The sequence below is a fragment of the Acanthopagrus latus genome, chromosome 9 (assembly GCF_904848185.1).
Source record: "Acanthopagrus latus isolate v.2019 chromosome 9, fAcaLat1.1, whole genome shotgun sequence".
Classification (NCBI taxonomy): Eukaryota; Metazoa; Chordata; class Actinopteri; order Spariformes; family Sparidae; genus Acanthopagrus; species Acanthopagrus latus.
Window position 1 is genome coordinate 26,692,761 of NC_051047.1, and position 18,754 is coordinate 26,711,514.

An 18,754-nucleotide genomic window follows, 5' to 3' on the forward strand; every position below is an offset into this window, starting at 1 on the left:
GGATTATAGATAAGCCCTCAACCATTCAGTCAACAAACATGATACTGGGCTGTTCCTCTCAAGAAGCCGTGGATCCCACCACAACAACACTGTCTCGTACTGTATACGACCATCACTTGAGATGTTTTGGTTGAGGTTACCCACATGTTTCCAATTGGATGTCCAACGTGGGGCCCTGATTGTTTTACCTCATGGAAGTAATAGAAAGCTTCTTGTGGCTTGAACATCATGCTTCAGGCACCAAGAGTTTATGTTGCAACTCTCACTGCGACTGAAGCATGATGGGAGTAAGCAATGCCTCACGGGAAGTTACACAATGTAGCTCTGTGAGCACGGCAGTGAATAACAGGAGATCAGTTGCAGAGAGGAGGAATTTCTTTGACATGTTTATTTCCAAAAGATGTATTTCTTCATGCTACATTCAAACAAATGCTGTTTACTTCTTGCCTCTGGGCAGTAACTCCTGAGTAAGGGAGGGGCTGCATGCCTTGCTCACGGGCACACCAGGCAGGTTTGTTAAAGACGCTGACAGGTTGTGACTTCAGGTGAATGCCACAGATTTTTATTATTTACTTATCACAGAGGCACTCCAATCATCTTTCCCCACAAGTTACTGCACTGGCTCCATGTTGCAGCTTACATCCAGTCCAGGACTGCAGGGCAGTGACACGAATTGCTCCTTCATACCTCAGAACTGTGGTCAAATCCTAACCCCAGCCTCTGCCCAACACCATCCTTGTGGATGCTCATCTTGGTCATGGCCCTTTTCTTTCCTGGCCTCACAGTAGTGGAATAAATCTCAGCACCCCATGCTCCCACTTCTAGCTCAATTCTTATCAAATCAAAACTTGCACTGCAGCTCAGTCTGTGAAAATGCTTTCAGCTGTTAATTGGGAAGGTCTCACTTCCAACTTGAGAGTACTTTGGACGAAAGCAACCAGATTAATGTTATGTAATGTTATGGACCTTGGTATGATTGTGACAATCTTTATATTTTTATGCTGTTTGCATGCCAATAACAAAGAGCTAATGGTGACAAACTGTTGTGTCGTCGCACATCGCCTGTGTAACAATCTGTTTCTTGAGCACACTGCAAAACTTTTCTACAGTTATACAAACCATTCTCATTATAAAACAATGTTTACCTACCATTTTCATGCCACTCTCACCAACATAACCTCCTCTAATCGAGGGATTTAGAAGACACGCTCCACCTTCCATTCTACACATTTGGTCACCTGAACAGGTGTCACCAAAGGTCTACTAGTGCCGGTATAGTAGGACAATACAGCAAAAACTAGGGCCAGAGATGTTTACCAACAGCTCACTACAGCCTAGTGTGTCAGTGGCCCAAGCGACCTGAATATCATCCTGCAACATTTCCATATAGTTGTATATAGCCTGTTGTGTGGTATCACTGTGCCTGAACTGAATCTTAATTGTTGCTTCATAAATGGGCTGCATCTCTCAGGGTGAGGGAACAGAGACATAAGTGTTAGGACAAGTAAAATGAAGGGTCACTATTGTAACATTAGCCCACAGAAAAGAAAAAACTCGACTAGTTATGAAATATTCAAGCTTAAGAAAGGATGTTTATGGCAGCATATTACTTGAGGGTGTCCAGTCCTTAGAATACTGTAGTGAGAAAGGCTGCTCAAAAACTCAGCAGTGTTGGTTCATTGCTGCTTTGAAGCACATGGGAACCGATTCCTGTCAGGAAGTGGTTAAACTTGTGTTTGACCATCAGTCTTATTTTGGTCCTACCTGCTTGTACCATCATCGGTGCTTGGTTTCAGTGCATTGCCACTCTTAGTGTACCTGATCTGATCAACTTTAACACCTGCAGTCAGTTCCCACTGAGCCCCACCCCCCAATGTTCCCTTCCCCTTTGGAAGAAACTCAGCCATGGTGAATAAACAGGAAAGAGTTTGTGATAACAATCTGCATGGGCTGTGCATGTGATGATGTCATCAAGAGGAAGCCAACACACACACACACACACACAGCCACTTCCTTTTAAGGAGACACGAGTCGGGCAAGCCATGCTGAACTGAAGCCAGTCACTTGTATATACACACATATCAGGAAATGCACGAGTAATTGTTTGGACCATTAATGTTTGTTTAAGTGCTTCATGGCATAATGGGTGTTCACTGGAAAATCTCAATCAGTACCGGACACATTCTGGGTGGCACAGCGGTTTGATTGACCAAAATGTCATGTTTAGAAGTGAGAACATTCAAACATCTTAATGAATATGACTTACAAAATGTTACTGTTTATTCAGTGGGAATTTTTGGCTGTCATTATGTAAATGTGTGCTGCTTGTCCCAAGCATTAAAGATTAACTCAGCTATGTCTTCACGAGGGACTGTGGCTTTCTGGCTCCTTCCCTAGATGACTATAAGAATGAAAAGGGGATTGTGTGGTGGGCTTCCCCTTCCTCGCCATCAAGCCCCAGACTAATCCACTCTAAATACTCAGTTCTCTCCAACGCCTCACTGAGCTTCTGACAGTCACCCTGCACAAACCCGGCAACTTAATCTCCAGTTTATATCGTCTCCTCAAACTAGCGTGACAGAAAAGACTATCAGCAAAACCCTGAAGAGCTGTTGCTGAGTGAGCATCACCGATGGACGATTAATGCAAAACACTGGGGCTACACACACTAGCACTCTTTTAATTTAGCTGATTTTGCAGGAGCAATATTTCAATAAAGAATTCTTCTTCTGCTATATAATAAATGTTACACTCTCACAAGCTTCTACTTTCTATGGAGCGAATTCTGAGAAATTCAGATACCATATGTGTGAAAGGCCAATGGTGGCTTAACAGGTTTCAGCATAGACAACACATGACAGCCCTATTAAAAAGAAACCATTTGCAGAGGTGTGAATGCACTTCAACCTGAAAAAACACAAGCCCGAATAAGGTTTATGATACCTTGCTAACAGTAGGGCCTATAAGTATGATGATGTCTGTCTCTCGGTTGCTTTTAATGCTTTGGTCCAGGAAAAATCACTGTTTTTTTGTTCATGATATTAAATTGTTTTCTCAAATATGAAGGATCTCTAACAGCCAGCAGTGACACTTTGTGCAGGGAGTCAGTCAATTAAGGGAACTTGAGAGCCTAGTAGCATTTTGAATCTTAACAATACAGGCGTATGTTCTTAGCACGTACCCACCATTACCTTTCAATGTTGTCCCTCAAAGTGAAAAAGTTTGGGCACCCTTCTCCTACAGGGAAAATTAAAGGATCACTACAATGCTACCACAACTACAGCAAGGTTTTTCATTATTTTACCCACTTACATTTCAATATTTCTAGTGATCAATACAAATTTCTACTTGTACCAAAAACAATGTAAATATAAACCGAGCACATTCATGCTCCAAAGGCCCCTCTGGCCTCATGGCCTTTCCTCCAAAGCCATAATAGAACAAACACAACATTTTTAACTACACTACTGGCAAGGATCCAGGAATGGCATAACATCAGTGTGTATATATTGTGAAAGTCAGCGGCCAGCGCACAAAATGTTCAGTACCAACAAAGTAAGAGCTTCTACTACCCTTTTTCTCGTTAGACCAAATACAATAATTATTAAATTTTATTTAAGAGCAATTGACGGCTGGCACATTAGACCAGGTAAAAAATCTACCTTTAATATTGACAAAACACCTTCACAATGATATCTTTTATATATATAATATTTGTCAACCTGTATGATGATGATGATTGAAGCAAACATTCAGTTTATCATTAAAACACTAAAAAGTCAGTTTAAAAAGGCTTCACCATTACATCTGTTAATGTGAAGTGCTGAACCAGAAGACAGTCCTATTACAACACACCGATCTTATCTGTTTACCTTCATCAAATCAAATAACACAAGGCTGCTTCAGAACAACCCGTACACCTCTGTACAGATCAGACTGATGCCCCATCTGCACCATCTATATAACTACGTGATTTCCTGGAGATTCATCTTTCTGTTTGTGTTGCTGTTGTTGTCATACGTCACTCTGACTGGCTCAGCTGTTTCGAAGCAATGACTTGCACTGGAGAAAACAAAGACAGACAATAGTCAATAGTTTATAGACAATACAGTCTATCAAAAATGACTGGACCAGATCTATAATCTAATCTAAAGTAAAGACTATGTGTCTGTGTAATGACCAACATGTGATTGTACAATACACAGCAACAGTTACTTGCTATATTCTACGTGAGTAGGTGTGTGTCTAAGTGGTAAACAACCTCGACTGTAATCTTGTACTTTTCAGAATATTATCACTTGTTATGACTTTCCAACACATGGGAACATAACACTTCAACTACATGTCAATATTTATCAAGGGTTCTGTCAAGTTAAATTCAACAACATCACAAGCAAAGCATCTGCGTATTAACAAACTGTGCTAGATTTACACTGTGACTCATTACGCAGGATGTGATCGTTGGGTGTGATTCAAACTGGGACACAATCATTACCAGAAGCTTCAAGAAAATGAGAGTTTGGCTCGGGGCAGATTCCAGGACCATTATCATTGCGGTGACTTTGTTGAGTCATTGTCAGCCAGCTCCAAGCAACAATCACTTCAACTGACTGCTTGGTTGTAAATATACGTTGCACACTAGATATAAGATGTCAGATATTCCAAAGGTGGTTAAAGGTTGCAAGCAGTGTTGAGTTTTAAACTGCAAGATTATTTGCTGGTTAGTGAGCTTACCATGACATCCTAGTTGTTTGTTTAGGTTTAATACTTTCTCTCAGTACGTGCAGCCTATCTGGTTTGTGGTTTACAGAAGCTGTCACACCCAGAAATGTGACCTAGTAACAACCTGAAGACATCTACTGATGGGAACTGAAGTCATGCTTTTAACATATAACTTCAATTAGCTACTCAGTCTTCAGCCACAGCCTACTGGACTAATGTATTTCTCCACACAACAGAAATGACTTTCAATCAGTGAATTCATTTGCATTTCAGAATGGTGTGACAGAGGCAGCCATTCACTGGAAATCACAGCTGGTGGTGGTTTTGTTTTATCAGCGGTGTGGACTAAGGCTGCTGCTGATCAACAGTTACTGCTCAATGTTAAAGAACCTGCACAGCCATGATAAACCCACACAGGTGTTTTTTAGTCAGCGTAGGCCTTTGTCATAAAAGTCTGTGGACATTTCGTCATGTTATAGTAGGAAGCAGCTAGATGTTAAACCATCTTATTTGAAAAAGACCTATCATACTTTTAGCATTATTATTAACTTAGTTCTTTAAATACGGTGACCTCATGTAATTCCTAGCTAAGTTTACTCAGACAGGATAACTCAAACACATGTGAGGATGTGTAGGGGCCTTAAATAATCTTAAAATTACACACCACACTACGCTGTTACTACTTCATCTCTGAATTACATCATTCGGCTGAAAGCTCTTATGAGCTCAGGTCCTTGCTTGATGTATTACTCCTCTGCTCATTGTTTTGTTCTACAGTGTAATTCAATATGTAGAGTATAATTAATTCTTTGTAAAATCAGTGATAAATTGTTCAGCGAGAATATGAGTAAAGAACAGTTCAAATACAGTCCAGGTTCTGCCCAGGTCAGCTATAGTGAGCTGAAGGCGTGATACAAACTAATGTTTACAACTGGATTTAAACTGTTTGACATCAGTAGGGAAGCAACTCTATGAAGTACAGCATGAAGAACACTCTGGTATTCCATGCAGACATTTCTTCTTGATAGTTCTGGCTGTGTGGTCTTCTCCCATTTGGTCCAGGATAAGTCAGGTTTATTGACAGTTTATCGGAGACCTGTGATACTAAGAGGGGAGGAGAAGAGAAATGTACAGCAACTAAAACAGCAGCTTGAACTCCCTGACTCCCCAGACAAATTCTGTGCAACTGTGCCAAAGTAAATTACTGTTTCCATGTTTCCATGCTGGTGGGATGGCCATTTGGTCCGTCACACCCCTCCTCCTCCTCCTCCTCCATCCCCATCCCCCACCCACAGACCCGATCTAAAACTGGGGTGCAGCAACAGCTGATCTTTCAGGAGCGTCTATTTTTAAAACTCTTTTGCGGAACAGGCCAACTCATCAGAGCTGACATACCGTCCTGTCAGAGGACTGCCAGCGAGGTACGTGACCCCCTCCGCTACTTAAAGGCCCAGACTCTCTCATCGCTGCACAGATGTGACAGAAAACAGGCCACAATTACTCCGTTACTGCTGGAGTTGTTGCTCACTACCACAAGTAGCAGATCAGTCAGTCATCGGTGAATCTCCTGCTTAGATACGGTGTATCTTCTGCTGCGAACATAAGCTCTGACAAACTGCAGGAACATTGCTGCCACCGCAAATAGACTACAACAAGACTTCCAGCTACAGGAATGTGCAACCTCAGTTACATTACTGCAGAGTCAATAGTCAGCTAAGCAGTTAAGAGAAGATAACATTCAAACAGTGAAACCTCTGCAGGCCTGACATTGGTACCAAGGCTATTCACAGCTAGAGAGTGACGACAATGGGGTGTGTGTTTGTCAGTTAACGGTGACATGCAAATTTGCTGAAACATCCGGGTTGGGTTAACACAGACCCGACTTCCTCTCAACTGCAACTGCCCAAAATCATCATCATACTATGGCGACGACATTGTTGTCACGCTCAACACCTCACTGAGGGAAAGACTCAAGACTAAGACCCGTATTGATTAACTTGGAAATGTATTTTAGGCAACACTCAACGTTCATTGTTTGGTATTTCCACATAAATACAGATAACATCCTCAAAGAAAGATCCCAAACCTCACTTCAGAACAATAAATATCTGGCTTTTCTTTGTTTTTTCCTCCATTGTTGGTATTTTTCTTTGATGTTACACTCAAATATTGATTTTCAGCCTGTGTTTCACACCTCAAAGGCACAAGTGCAGACCAAAGAGTGCAGGGTATCCGCTTCAAACAGCGCGACTTTAAGTCCTGACGACACAATGGGCATTATTCCTGCCATAAAACATTAATTTATCCCACACTAGACTCATCATCATAAAGAGATTAGGAGCTTTAAGCATTGTAAACCTGTCACAACATGACTTCAGCATCTGTAAGAAACCACTACGTGTGACTGCTGCCAGCTCCAGTCCTGCATTATTAAGGGGGAGCCCAACAATCCCTGCAGGTTAGTACATGAAAGCTTATTCTTTGGTACTGTGAGTCATTTTGATAAGCTTGTGGTTATAGAAAGGACCGTATTACATTACATTAGGCCTCTTACCTGTTATGACTGGTTTGCTTGGGCATGTATTGTCCCAAAAATAATTTAGACTATGAAACTGTTGTCATTTTACACGCTTCCATAGAGAAAATTCCTGATAATATTCACACAATGGATTCTGAATATGAAAGAAATGTGCGATTAAATCAGAATATATCAGCCAATGGTGACCCTGTGTTGGATGACTTGGATACAGGATATTGTCCAGCTGAGTCATCACACTGAGAGGACAAACATTCCTGCGTCTATCAGACCTGCAGTAAAAGTTATTGTCTTCGCACAATTTATAACTTATCAATGCAATTGCTTGTGACAGTTATGTAAATTGGATTTAACTTTATTCAAAATGACATGCCATCTCTCAGGTGTTGACTGAATGGACTGATCTGAGACAAGTTTTAAAAACACACCATACCTGCAACTATGTCACCAGGAAGCAATTACTCATTTTACCAGCTGTTTATTAGGGCTGGACAATATATACATATTCTATTGTTTGTTCTATTGTTCTATTGACTATACATCATCCTAGAATATGGGCATCATGATATCGTTATATGTGACGTCTTTTTCTGTTTTTTAAGCTGCATCACATTTAATTTCTCTTACCAGCGTGTTACATCCACGTTACTGATTCTTATTAAACAAGAATTATCAAAATAAAACATGGTCACAGTATTGATATTGAGGTATTTGGTCAAAAATAACATAACCCATTTAACAATTGTTAAACTATTAAATATTCTGCCTCTGTAACATATTTTCCAAAAAAGTGTGTGTATATCGGCCCACGTAACGACATCAGATCAATAATATCAGTTCTGATCCCAAATTTGCATATTGGTCAGGCTCTAAATATTACTTTAAGCCATTTTGCCAAACTCTACTGTATAGATCATTATGAACATTTCAACATGTATAACATCATTTCCATTCTGTATTGACATAGAAAACTGAACCAATTGTTGCCTGGAAGGTAGAAAATCTATTCAAACATGTCAGGTACTGTTTTGCAAATGGACACCAGTGACTGTGATGAGATTTCTTACCTCAGGGAATCTCAAAAAAGTCTGTACACTTAAAAGGAAGTGATAACATTTTGTTTATTTGGTTAAAGCGGTGAGCTGTTTTTATCTGTGTACTTCTTTTGTGTGTGATATTCTGGATGAATTACACAGTTTTAAGTGAATTTTGACAATCTGGCTGATGTGTATCAGTAAATGTTAGCTTCTTAAGCAACACATCTGTCAGTATGCAGGTTTTGGGGGGCTGTAGATGAAGTTTTTGGAGGTACAGAAAGGGTTTTTATTTGACGTTTAACAGACTCTCCACTCACCTCTCTCGCTATGAGGTTGAGGGCATCGTCCTCCGCCGTCGACCTCTCCTTCTTGGTGGACCTTTTCCGTCCGGTGCCCTGAGTCCCCATGTTCCCTCTTAACTGCAGATAAAAGTCACTTGCGGTCCGGCGGCAGCTCGCACAGTAAATAATCCAGACGGAGCGGTTCGGCAGCTAGCTAGCGACTCTCATGTGTCGGTGAGGTGTTTAAAGTGAAAGACGGGGGGGATGAAATGAAGCCGGGGTTCATTGTCTCCGCTCCGCTGTCACCATGCCTCCTTCTCCTTCCTGTCTGTCTCTAACGACGCTCGCGACGGAACCGTTGGTGGTTGTCGGCTCCTGCCCCCACGTGCGCTCCGGATGCGTTCACTGTCCGGGGCCGTTGACTCACTACTACAGCGTCAAGTCTGTGCGTTTAAATGAAACAAACACACGATATTTAAAGATTTAACGTGAGTTAAGCCGAGAGGATCGTGATTAGTATGTGTTTTGTGTTCAGCTAGCGGCGGTTAAACTCCGCCAGCAGACGGACTCACGGCAGCAGACCTGTCACTCACTGACGCTCACTAACTTCAGACTGGGCTCCTTCAAGACGCATTCACGGGATGTCGGAAATGTGGATTACACTAGAAACGCATATCATTAAAGGTGCATTATGCATTTTTGTGGTCTAAATCTCTTTCTTTTTTTCATCACTGAATTAAAAAAAAAATGACCTTAAAGGACAACACAATTTCATACTGTTTTGCTTTGTTTATATTTGGAGAACCCTGCCACCTTTCTACCTTTAAACAGCTTGTTTATTTACTTATGGAAAAAAATAAATATATCTGAGTTTTGATTATTACCTCATCAATACTGTAAATATCAAAATTCTGAGTTTGAATTTCTTCCCCGCAACTATGTAGTGCCCCTACAATTCTGCTTTTAATGCTGAACAAAAGAACAAAAAGAACAAAAGAAAATGCAGGTTTGATACAGAAATCTAAAGGTGGTTAGTCTTTGTCTTTCCCTTTAATATTATTATTGAATATCAAAATCCTTTTAAAGGTTACTAAGAATAGACAAAGAAAACAAAATCATCTTTGGAAGAAGTAGACTGCCCGCTAACGTACATAGAGGAGCAGCCACCCAGATATTAATTTACCTATATTTCTGTCTGTTGTACACTTGGACCCCATCTGGACACCCCGGATGTCCCATTACCCCATTTCGAGATTTCAGATCAGTAGAGGAAGTATTTAGAACAGTTTAAAAAAAGTGAAAGTACATATACCACATCGTGAAAATGTCACTTTATAAGATGTGCAAATGTAGTCAGGAAAATGTACATGAGTGAGTCAGTCAGTATTCCTTTATTGTCCCACAAACGGGGAAATGTGTTTGCCACAGCAGCCAAAGGACAGAATAATACAAAAAAACCCAATAACAATAGCAAAAAATAAAAAAACATAATTAAAATGAAAATGTATAAGCAGTATTCTACTCTCTTTCAGTAGTTGGTTGATAAATGTGGAGCTAGCTATAATCTTTATTAGCCTATGGCTTTATCTTCTGAATATGTTCTCCATTAATTGATTATTATTTCCATCAATAGTGAAATATGCTGTCACGACAGCCCTGAGAACAAAGTGCCACCTTCATAATGGTCAAACAGTAACTCTTCACACTGACAAGCAGGAACCAGGAAATGTTTTTGTATGAAATAAGACAAATGATTATCAACTGAATTACCAATTAATTTTAATTCTCTCAACTGATTAATAAACTAAGGTAGTAGAGGTGTGAAGTTGCATGAGAAAAAAATATTTAAGGGAAGTAGCCTGCAAGTATTTCAAACTGAAAACAGCACTCAATTAAATGATTCAAAATGAATTAATGTTGCCAATTTCTTAAACTTCACTAAATCTACCTTCTTAAAGTTTTCCTACGACAGTGTTTGGAGTCTGGAGTTTACGCGGAGCCCCTGAACGCAGCACCAACCTCTGTCTGAGGACTCCATACATGTTCAGTGTTCAGCTGCAGTCAGAAACCACAGCTCCTGCTCAGGCTATCGCACTCTCTCACACCCCTCTGCTATTTTTAATGATGACCAGCCAGCTCTAAAAACAGTCTGGACTTTCTTAAAGAGATAGACAAGGGCTCAGTTTGAATGAGCAGAATGTAGATCACATTATCTCGGGGGAGTAGTGGTCCAGATAATTGATGGTGACCTCACTTGATCCTCCAACGGTGTACACAATATTTTCCTGTGATGTTTAAATATCCTCCATTTAAATGTCATGTTGTTATTGTTGTAACAATGGATTTGATACACATGTAGTTTATTTAAAGGAGGTGTATGTGAGAAGTTTACTTTAGAATATTAAAAACTGTCAGTTTAAAACACTGTCAGGAACCTACTGACATATTTTACGTGTTTGAAAATTTAGATCTGTGCTGAAAAAAGATCTCTGGGAGGAAATGTGCATGTGTTTCAAGGTGGACAATTCTTACATATAGTATCTTTAAAATGTAATGTGTTTTATTGTCTGTTTTATCGTTTTTGAGTAAAAGGCTGATGGTGCAATGCAATCAAGAAAAATAACTTGCTTTAAACTGTGTGTATATATATGTATTGTCAATATAATTCTTACTCTACTTAAGTTCAGTGTAAAGTGTCCCATTTAATGCAATGTTTTACTATCATGTCGAATCAAAGTGCATAAATGAGATAACTAGACAGAATAATTTGAAACACATTATGTTTATGTTTCCTCTTTTCTCTAGTATGTTTTTATTAAGTCTATGTTGATTTAATTCAACCAGAGTAAGTTATTTAATGTATTCACATTGATTCAACATGATAGAAAAACTGGATGCCACAAACGTTTCTCATGATGCATTTCTGTAACATTCAGTAATATATCCTCATTTTTATATATCTGATTAATTCTAATGTGGTTTGAAATTTTAATAGTTTACTCTTTAATGTTTTCATTTTGTGTTTGTGGAGTTTATTGTGCCTGATGTAGTTTTCTGCATGTGGCTGGTCGACATTGAAATGTTTGCTATATGCAGTGCTGCCCTCCTGTGTTGATGCAGCGTCATGGGAGGAGACACACAGGGATCAAACATTATGCAGAATCACTGTGTTTTGTTTTTTTTTTATATAAAGAAAGAGGATGTGTCTGTGTCACATGTCTAATGACATACATGACTCTCCTTCTCAGACAGAATATGTGCTGAAACAGGAAATTCACATTAAAAGTCTGCTGTCTGAGGTAACAATGGTTTTGATTAAATGATCTGACCCTTGAACTGTCTGAGTAGATGCGTGCTGGTAGAAGAAAGTGAACACATGTTCTGTTTGTTTGTGACATGCAGCTGTTGAATTTAAACAGCTGAGCAGACAGGAAATACAAGAAAATCCTGCAACACTTTTGCTTTCTGTTTGCATGTTTTAAAAACTTCCCAATTGTAATTTTACCATAAGTGAGGGCATCAGTTTACCGCTCACACTGTGTGAGGTGTAATGAGAACACATCAGGCATGTGTTGCTCACTTTTAATTGGCTGGAGGCCTTTATGGCTCATTTACGGCTGTTAATACAAGGAAGTGAAATTCAGTTGTTGGCCTTTTACAAGTCTAGACTGGACTTTGGTTTTACTTTTATTTTTCTTTAACACGAGGTGAAGCTGCACGAGACGCGTTCACTCTGCTGCACAGTTTTGATCAGCTGGTGCTTCTTCACTGGACAAAGATTCAGAACTTCAGGATTTTCTTGGACTTTTTTCTATCCAGTCCATCGGTTTTCTCTCACTTCTCTTAAGTGAACTGTTGATGGGGGACGATCACCAACAGGTGCCGGGAGGAGCCAAGCTCCACAGGAACACTTTGAGCAGACCAGTTCGGACCTTCAGGGTGAAGATGGTTCTCCTGGGCAGCTCTGGAGTGGGAAAGTCAAGTCTGGCACTGCGATTTGTCAAGGATGAGTTCAGGAACACATCACCGACTGTAGGCTGTGAGTTCATGACACGCTGGGCTTTAGATAGCAGGAGTTAGTTTACTTTATAATGTTTATCTTATATGTTTGACCACTCTCATGTCTGTCTGGTTTATATAGAGCTACAGTCAATAGATGCTTAGCTCTCTGTAGCTTAGCATAAATATTAGAGGCAGAAACAGCTAATGTGGCTCTATTCAAGGGAGAAAAACTGCCCAAGAGTACTGATAACTTTCTCTTGTTAACAACATTTATCTATTTAAAACAAACAAAAATCAAAGTGTGGGCTGAATAAAAACAAAGTGCGGTTTCTCAGAGAAGAAGTTACAATACAACAAAAATGATAAAACATGTTAATAAGCTTTGTTTTGTGCTAGTAGGCATGTTTTTTTTTTAACCTTTCCCTTCGTTCTCTTGTCTTTATGCTAAGCTAGGCTAACATCTCCTGGCTGTAGCTTAAAAGAGCGAACACAAATTTAAGTCTAATTGATCCTATCATTTAAATGTATTATTATTTTTTAAATTTCTTATATTAGAAGATCTATACCACTCTCATGTCTGAAACCACAGTCAGGAGATGGTTAGCTTAGCTTTGCATTAAGACCAGAAGTAAAAACATCAAATTTGAGTCTGTCCGAATAGAAACAAAAGCCTTTTAGCTCCTCTAAGTGTTAATGACTGACAAGATCTCTTTAATCCAAACAAAAAAATATTTTTCAGGTAGTTATGTATCTGCAGAAACACTGTGGTCAATACCTGCTCAGGCCTGTGACAGTTGACCAATCAGAGCAGATTTTGCTTTCTCATGGTTGGGCCTTAAAGATCCAAAATAAAACATTCAGCCTAGATGTCAGGAAACAGCTGTTGTTGTGCAGCTTCTCTGTTTTTTGTCCTTTGGACCTCACTGTTTATAGACACACCGACCAGGGTTGTTAGTCGCTGCTCTTCAGTTCAATCATTGACTCTTACATAGTCTTAAAAAAAGCTTTTCCAGTAGACAACGAAAATAAAAGTATGAACCTGATAGTCAACATTATATGGGACATTTAATATACAGCATATTGTCATTCATCATAGATTGATAAAATCATAAATTAATGGTTTAAAATCAGCAATTTAATCAACATGTTCTGACTGACTGATTCTCAAATGTAGTGAAGTATGACCCATTCAGGACCGTCTGTAAAGGCTCAGCAGTGAACATGTTAATCCCTCTCTGGTGTCTCTGTGCTGGCTGCTCCCTCAGGTGCGTACCTGGCCCGGGTGGTGCATCTGAATCACGTCACCCTTCGCTTTGAGATCTGGGACACGGCCGGTCAGGAGAAATATCACAGCGTGACCCCACTTTACTACAGAGGAGCTCACGCTGCGCTGCTCGTCTACGACATCAGCAAAAGGGTAAAAGAAACAGACACCTGAACACGGAAACTACTTCTCTTATCTTGTATTATTATACTTATCTTATTGTGTGTCTTTGTGTATGCTCATAGGAAACATTTATCAGAGCTCAGGTTTGGCTCAAAGAGCTCCAGAAACATTACATCCCAGGATCGACGGTCATATGGCTGGTGGGCAACAAGGGAGATCTGGAGGAGGTTCGACAAGTCTCACTACAGGTACAAAGACAAAACCAGCCTCCTTCACTTCAGTAAATACAGTCAAATGCACTGTATGTTTTAATCTATGATATGCAATCCCTCCCTATGATCGTACAGGAAGGGCAGAATCTGGCCGATGAGAATGGATTATTCTTTACAGAGACGTCAGCGCTGTCAGGGGAACAAATCAGTGAGCTGCTTCTGGATGTAGGTAAGTGAAGGTGTTGGAGCTGTTATGTAGCCTGAGTTTAGTCTCCCAGGTTCGTTCAAAGACTGTGTTTGTCCCACTGACAGAGGATTTGTAATGTAGACTATGAAGTTGTTGTTAGAATGCCATGAGGGGAAGCTGGATTCATACATACATGCACCAGTAGAGAGCAGTAGATACCAACTCGAGGAGCAAATGTGGTTTCTCATTGTCTGTTTATACACAGTTGGCAGCCTGTCAGAGTTTAAACTCCTAAATATCAGTGTGACGTGTTTGGTAACTGAGCTCCGATTCAGCCCACAGAGTGTACGAGTGTATCGGAGCGCAGCAGGGAGGTCTGTCGGAGTGGCAGGAGACACCGTTTGTGCATCTGCATCACCGAAACACATCCAATCCTCTCTCATCCTGCTGCAAAGTCGGACCCTGACCCTCAGTGACTGTCAAAAAGCATTTTTCTGCCCGTCTTTGTCTGTTTTCATCGTTGTAGAGCTGCTCGAGGTAACACGTGGGATCAAAACATCAAATCTATGGTTTGTAAATTCTGGGCTTTAACTTCATGAGAAGAGGTTAAACAAGGATCTGATTATTCCTCTGTGGGTTTTACGATGAACTCCCCCAGTCTCTGTTTGTGCCAGATGTTGAACTGATACCAATTACTTTCATACACTGTTTCCTGCCTTTGTTTTTATATATCACTGATCAAACTGAGCATGGATCCCTCAGGCAGATTCCTGCTGAGTTTCCACAACAGAGTCCGTGTCAGTGTTAATAAAGACGATAAGCATTTGAAGGTCTAACTGTTGGGAGTATTCACACTCAGCACACTGTGGGGGAATGACTTCATTTGGATGAGCAGAGTCAGAAGTGCCGAAGTGAAATCTGACAGAGTTATTGTTTTACTGGATGTCACTCTTTGTCTGTACTCAGTGTATGGGTGATTACACCAGTGATATTGCTGTTTTTAAAGAAACAATTCAATATTTAGCAAAATATGGAATATGGATACTTTAAGCTGGCCTGGCTCAAGATCCTCTGTCACCGCCAACATCTCCATTATGATCAACAAATCAGACATATTCTGATCATTGCCAGGTTGATCATTTTACTTTTAGTTACTACAAGAACAGGTTTACATGCACTAATGCCCCCAAAACACGTCAGTTTTGTCATTCTGTGTATCTACAATATCTGTTGGACACACTCCTGTCTGACACCTCCTCCTGAATACTCAGTCTCATCTGATTGGTCAGCTCACACATGCCTGAGTCAGAACAGATAACAACACCAGCACAGCTGTATCAATCAATTCTTAAGAGCCAAACTAGTTGCTAGGTGTAAATTACGCAGATGTATATGACATGGTAATGTAGTGTGATGTCACACCCTGTAAGGACACTCCCACACCCTGTAAGGACACTCCCACACCCTGTAAGGACACTCCCACGCTCCATAAGGACACTCCCACACCCTGTGAGGACAACTCCACACACTGAAAGATACTCCCACACCCTATAAGGACACTCCCACACTCTGTAAGGACACTGTCACACTCTGCAAGGACACTCCCACACCCTGTAAGGACACTCCCACGCTCCATAAGGACACTCCCACACCATGTAAGGACAACTCTACACACTGAAAGACACTCCCACACTCTGTAAGGACACTCCCACACCCTGTGAGGACAACTCCACACACTGAAAGATACTCCCACACCCTATAAGGACACTCCCACACTCTGTAAGGACACTGTCACACTCTGCAAGGACACTCCCACACCCTGTAAGGACACTCCCACGCTCCATAAGGACACTCCCACACCATGTAAGGACAACTCTACACACTGAAAGACACTCCCACACTCTGTAAGGACACTGTCACACTCTGTAAAGACACTCCCACACCCTGTAAGGACACTCCCATGCTCCATAAGGACATTCCCACAACCTGTAAGGACAACCCCACGCACTGTAAGGACACTCCCACACTCGCTAAGGATACTCCCACACCCTGTAAGGACATCTTCAAGGGACTGAAACAAGCCCAGTTGCCTACAGTACAGCATTTTGTATATTTCCATTCAGTGAAAGACTAAATGAACACTGTTTACAGCTGCATAAATCCCTCTGTATTTGCTCCACTGATGGAGGACTGTTGCTGTTGCATGTTCTGTTCTGGTATAATTATTTGTAAATATGTGATACAAAGGAATGTGCTGGACTTTGGATTACACTCACTCTGCATGACAACACGCTCATAAATTACCAGAAATATTGTCCCAACGCTGCAGTATTGAAATGGTTCCACTGGTAAAATACTATCGATTTTTTTTCATTTGGCCGGTTGAAGCCTCCGTATTAAACGCCTTCTATCCCCTGCAGTCAATCACTCGCTCTTTGCACAACAGGCTCTCATGTGCTCTCCATGCACACACACAGTTTTTCTCTGCAGGACGGCTTCAACGTGGACGTTTTACTGCTTACTGATTTAAAACATTGCTGAGATCTTGGATGATAATCGTCAGTGAAACAATGCTTTTTTCTTGTGCTGATTGAAACCAAGCTTCTGTGGGGCCTGAGGGCCTGCTGGGCCTCGTCGGGCTCGGCAGAAACAAAAGAATCACCTCACGCTGAGTAGATGAAATGGAGTCAGAATATAACAGAGAACGATTCTGTTGTAGTATGAGTCTATAAATCTAGTGAATAACAACCAACCATCAGATTGTGCAGATGTTGTGTGAACCTGCTGAGGGATCTCATTTATATTTAATTCTTCAAGTTTTTCTTTCTTGAAATTCTCTAAAGCAACATTCTTGATCTAATTAAATGGTAATTTATGTATTGAAGGGGGCCTTTAAAGGGCACATCCACCAATTTTCCACATTAAAGTGTGTTTACAGGTCTTTTGGAGTTCTGCTGCATATGTGAAAAGAGCAGTTTAAAGCCTTTTGTTCTTCCGAGGAAGGTAAATATAATCTGATAACTTGCCTTCATTGATGTCAGTGGCTGAGCTGCATTGTGGCTTTTCTGCCTAAACCTAACCAGTTTTCAACAAACATAAGGTTACAACAACAACAACAACAAAAAAACCCCGTCTAGTTTAAACTTCTGAGGTTTTGCAGAAACGTACCGAGTTTAACATTTAATCTGGTGATTATGCTGTTTTATGCCCTATTTACCTACTTATCTACTTGACAAGAATGCAACTCTATGTCAGAACTGATGTTGTTTGCTGGCTGTCACCCATAAAGGTCACTGCAGCAATGCTTTTCCTCTCATTGCATCTAAAGTTTATTTTTAAACTAGTGGATTCATGTAGACCAGGGCTACCTTAAGTGGGACCTGAGTCGGCCTGCAATAAGGTCCAACTTAGCCCACTAGATGTGTCAAGTGAAAGACAAATAAAAAACTAAACAGTCATGGATCAAACACAACGTTTCCTGTGATAAGGTGTAAATTTGTGTCTTGACTGAAAATAATAAATGTTGGTGTCCCGAGAGAGCGAGATCATTTTCATTCACATCTCAAGAAAATAAGCTTTAATATGAAGATGAATTAATCCCAAGACATTATGAAGTCGTCCACTCTCATTACTTGTAGTCTATCAGCAGTGCCGGGATGCTTACATGGCATCTTGACAAGTGTAGCAACTGTTTTAAACAGAAAATGTCAGAGTGCCCATTAATATTCAACGCATTAGTATGTACATCAATCAGACTTTATTCTGACTTTATTCTGTCACGTACTCAATTTACAAAAGAGGCCTTTTCCATAACTTACTGAAGTACAACACATTTTTATAGATCTGTTATGAGCAACAATATAAGCAAAATGCTTAAAACAATCCATGATATCAGATTTGATAAAACAACCAAATAATTTACATAATATTTATAATATTTATATCTAGTCAAATCATGCAATATGTCCCAGAGTCTAACTCCCCCCTGGATCCAATATGCACATTGTGAAATGAGGATCTTCAGTCATCCACAGTGTTTTCTACTGTGTGAGCCAAACGGTGCTTTCACTGTCAGCTGCTGGTCTGTAAACTCTGGCTGTGATGAAAGCCAGATGTTCGTTTCTCTTCGCGACCCTTCGGCCAAATCTCCCCACCGGTCTGATCCCTCTGCCTGTGTACCAGGAGGCATCGATCCCTGGATCTGGACCACGAGGATGATGAATGGATGTGAGAAGAAGAAGAAGACGAATCCCACATGTGAGTCACATAAATAAACCGTAGCGTGACGACAAACCGTGGAAGTCTGAACGAAGACCAGAATGATTACATAACACCTAAAATGAGATTTAACAAGACTCCTTCTACTTCTTTATGGTGGATGATTAATCAT

The 18,754-nt window shown here is 40.5% G+C and overlaps 2 protein-coding genes across 17 annotated transcripts in view; one reads left to right on the forward strand and one right to left on the reverse strand.

Annotated features, from left to right (window-relative positions):
• Positions 1-9,213, reverse strand: part of lrrfip1a (leucine rich repeat (in FLII) interacting protein 1a) — a 43,972-nt gene extending 34,759 nt beyond the window's left edge. For 6 of the 16 annotated variants that reach the window (XM_037110444.1, XM_037110443.1, XM_037110442.1 and 3 more), the window contains exon 1: positions 8,613-9,211. In XM_037110444.1, the coding sequence (XP_036966339.1) occupies positions 8,613-8,702 (90 nt within the window). In that variant the 5' untranslated portion in view covers positions 8,703-9,211. Of the gene's footprint in view, positions 1-8,612 lie in introns of all 16 variants that reach the window. The other 10 variants (XM_037110454.1, XM_037110441.1, XM_037110445.1 and 7 more) reach the window with 4 other exon arrangements.
• Positions 9,214-12,199: 2,986 nt separating this feature from the next.
• LOC119026518 (ras-related protein Rab-17-like) lies at positions 12,200-16,783 on the forward strand. Its single transcript, XM_037110970.1, has 5 exons — positions 12,200-12,615; positions 13,844-13,995; positions 14,088-14,213; positions 14,313-14,406; positions 14,700-16,783. The coding sequence occupies exons 1-5, from the start codon at positions 12,435-12,437 to the stop codon at positions 14,828-14,830; spliced, it is 684 nt and encodes a 227-aa protein (XP_036966865.1). The 5' UTR covers positions 12,200-12,434; the 3' UTR covers positions 14,831-16,783.
• The last annotated feature ends 1,971 nt before the right edge of the window (positions 16,784-18,754 follow it).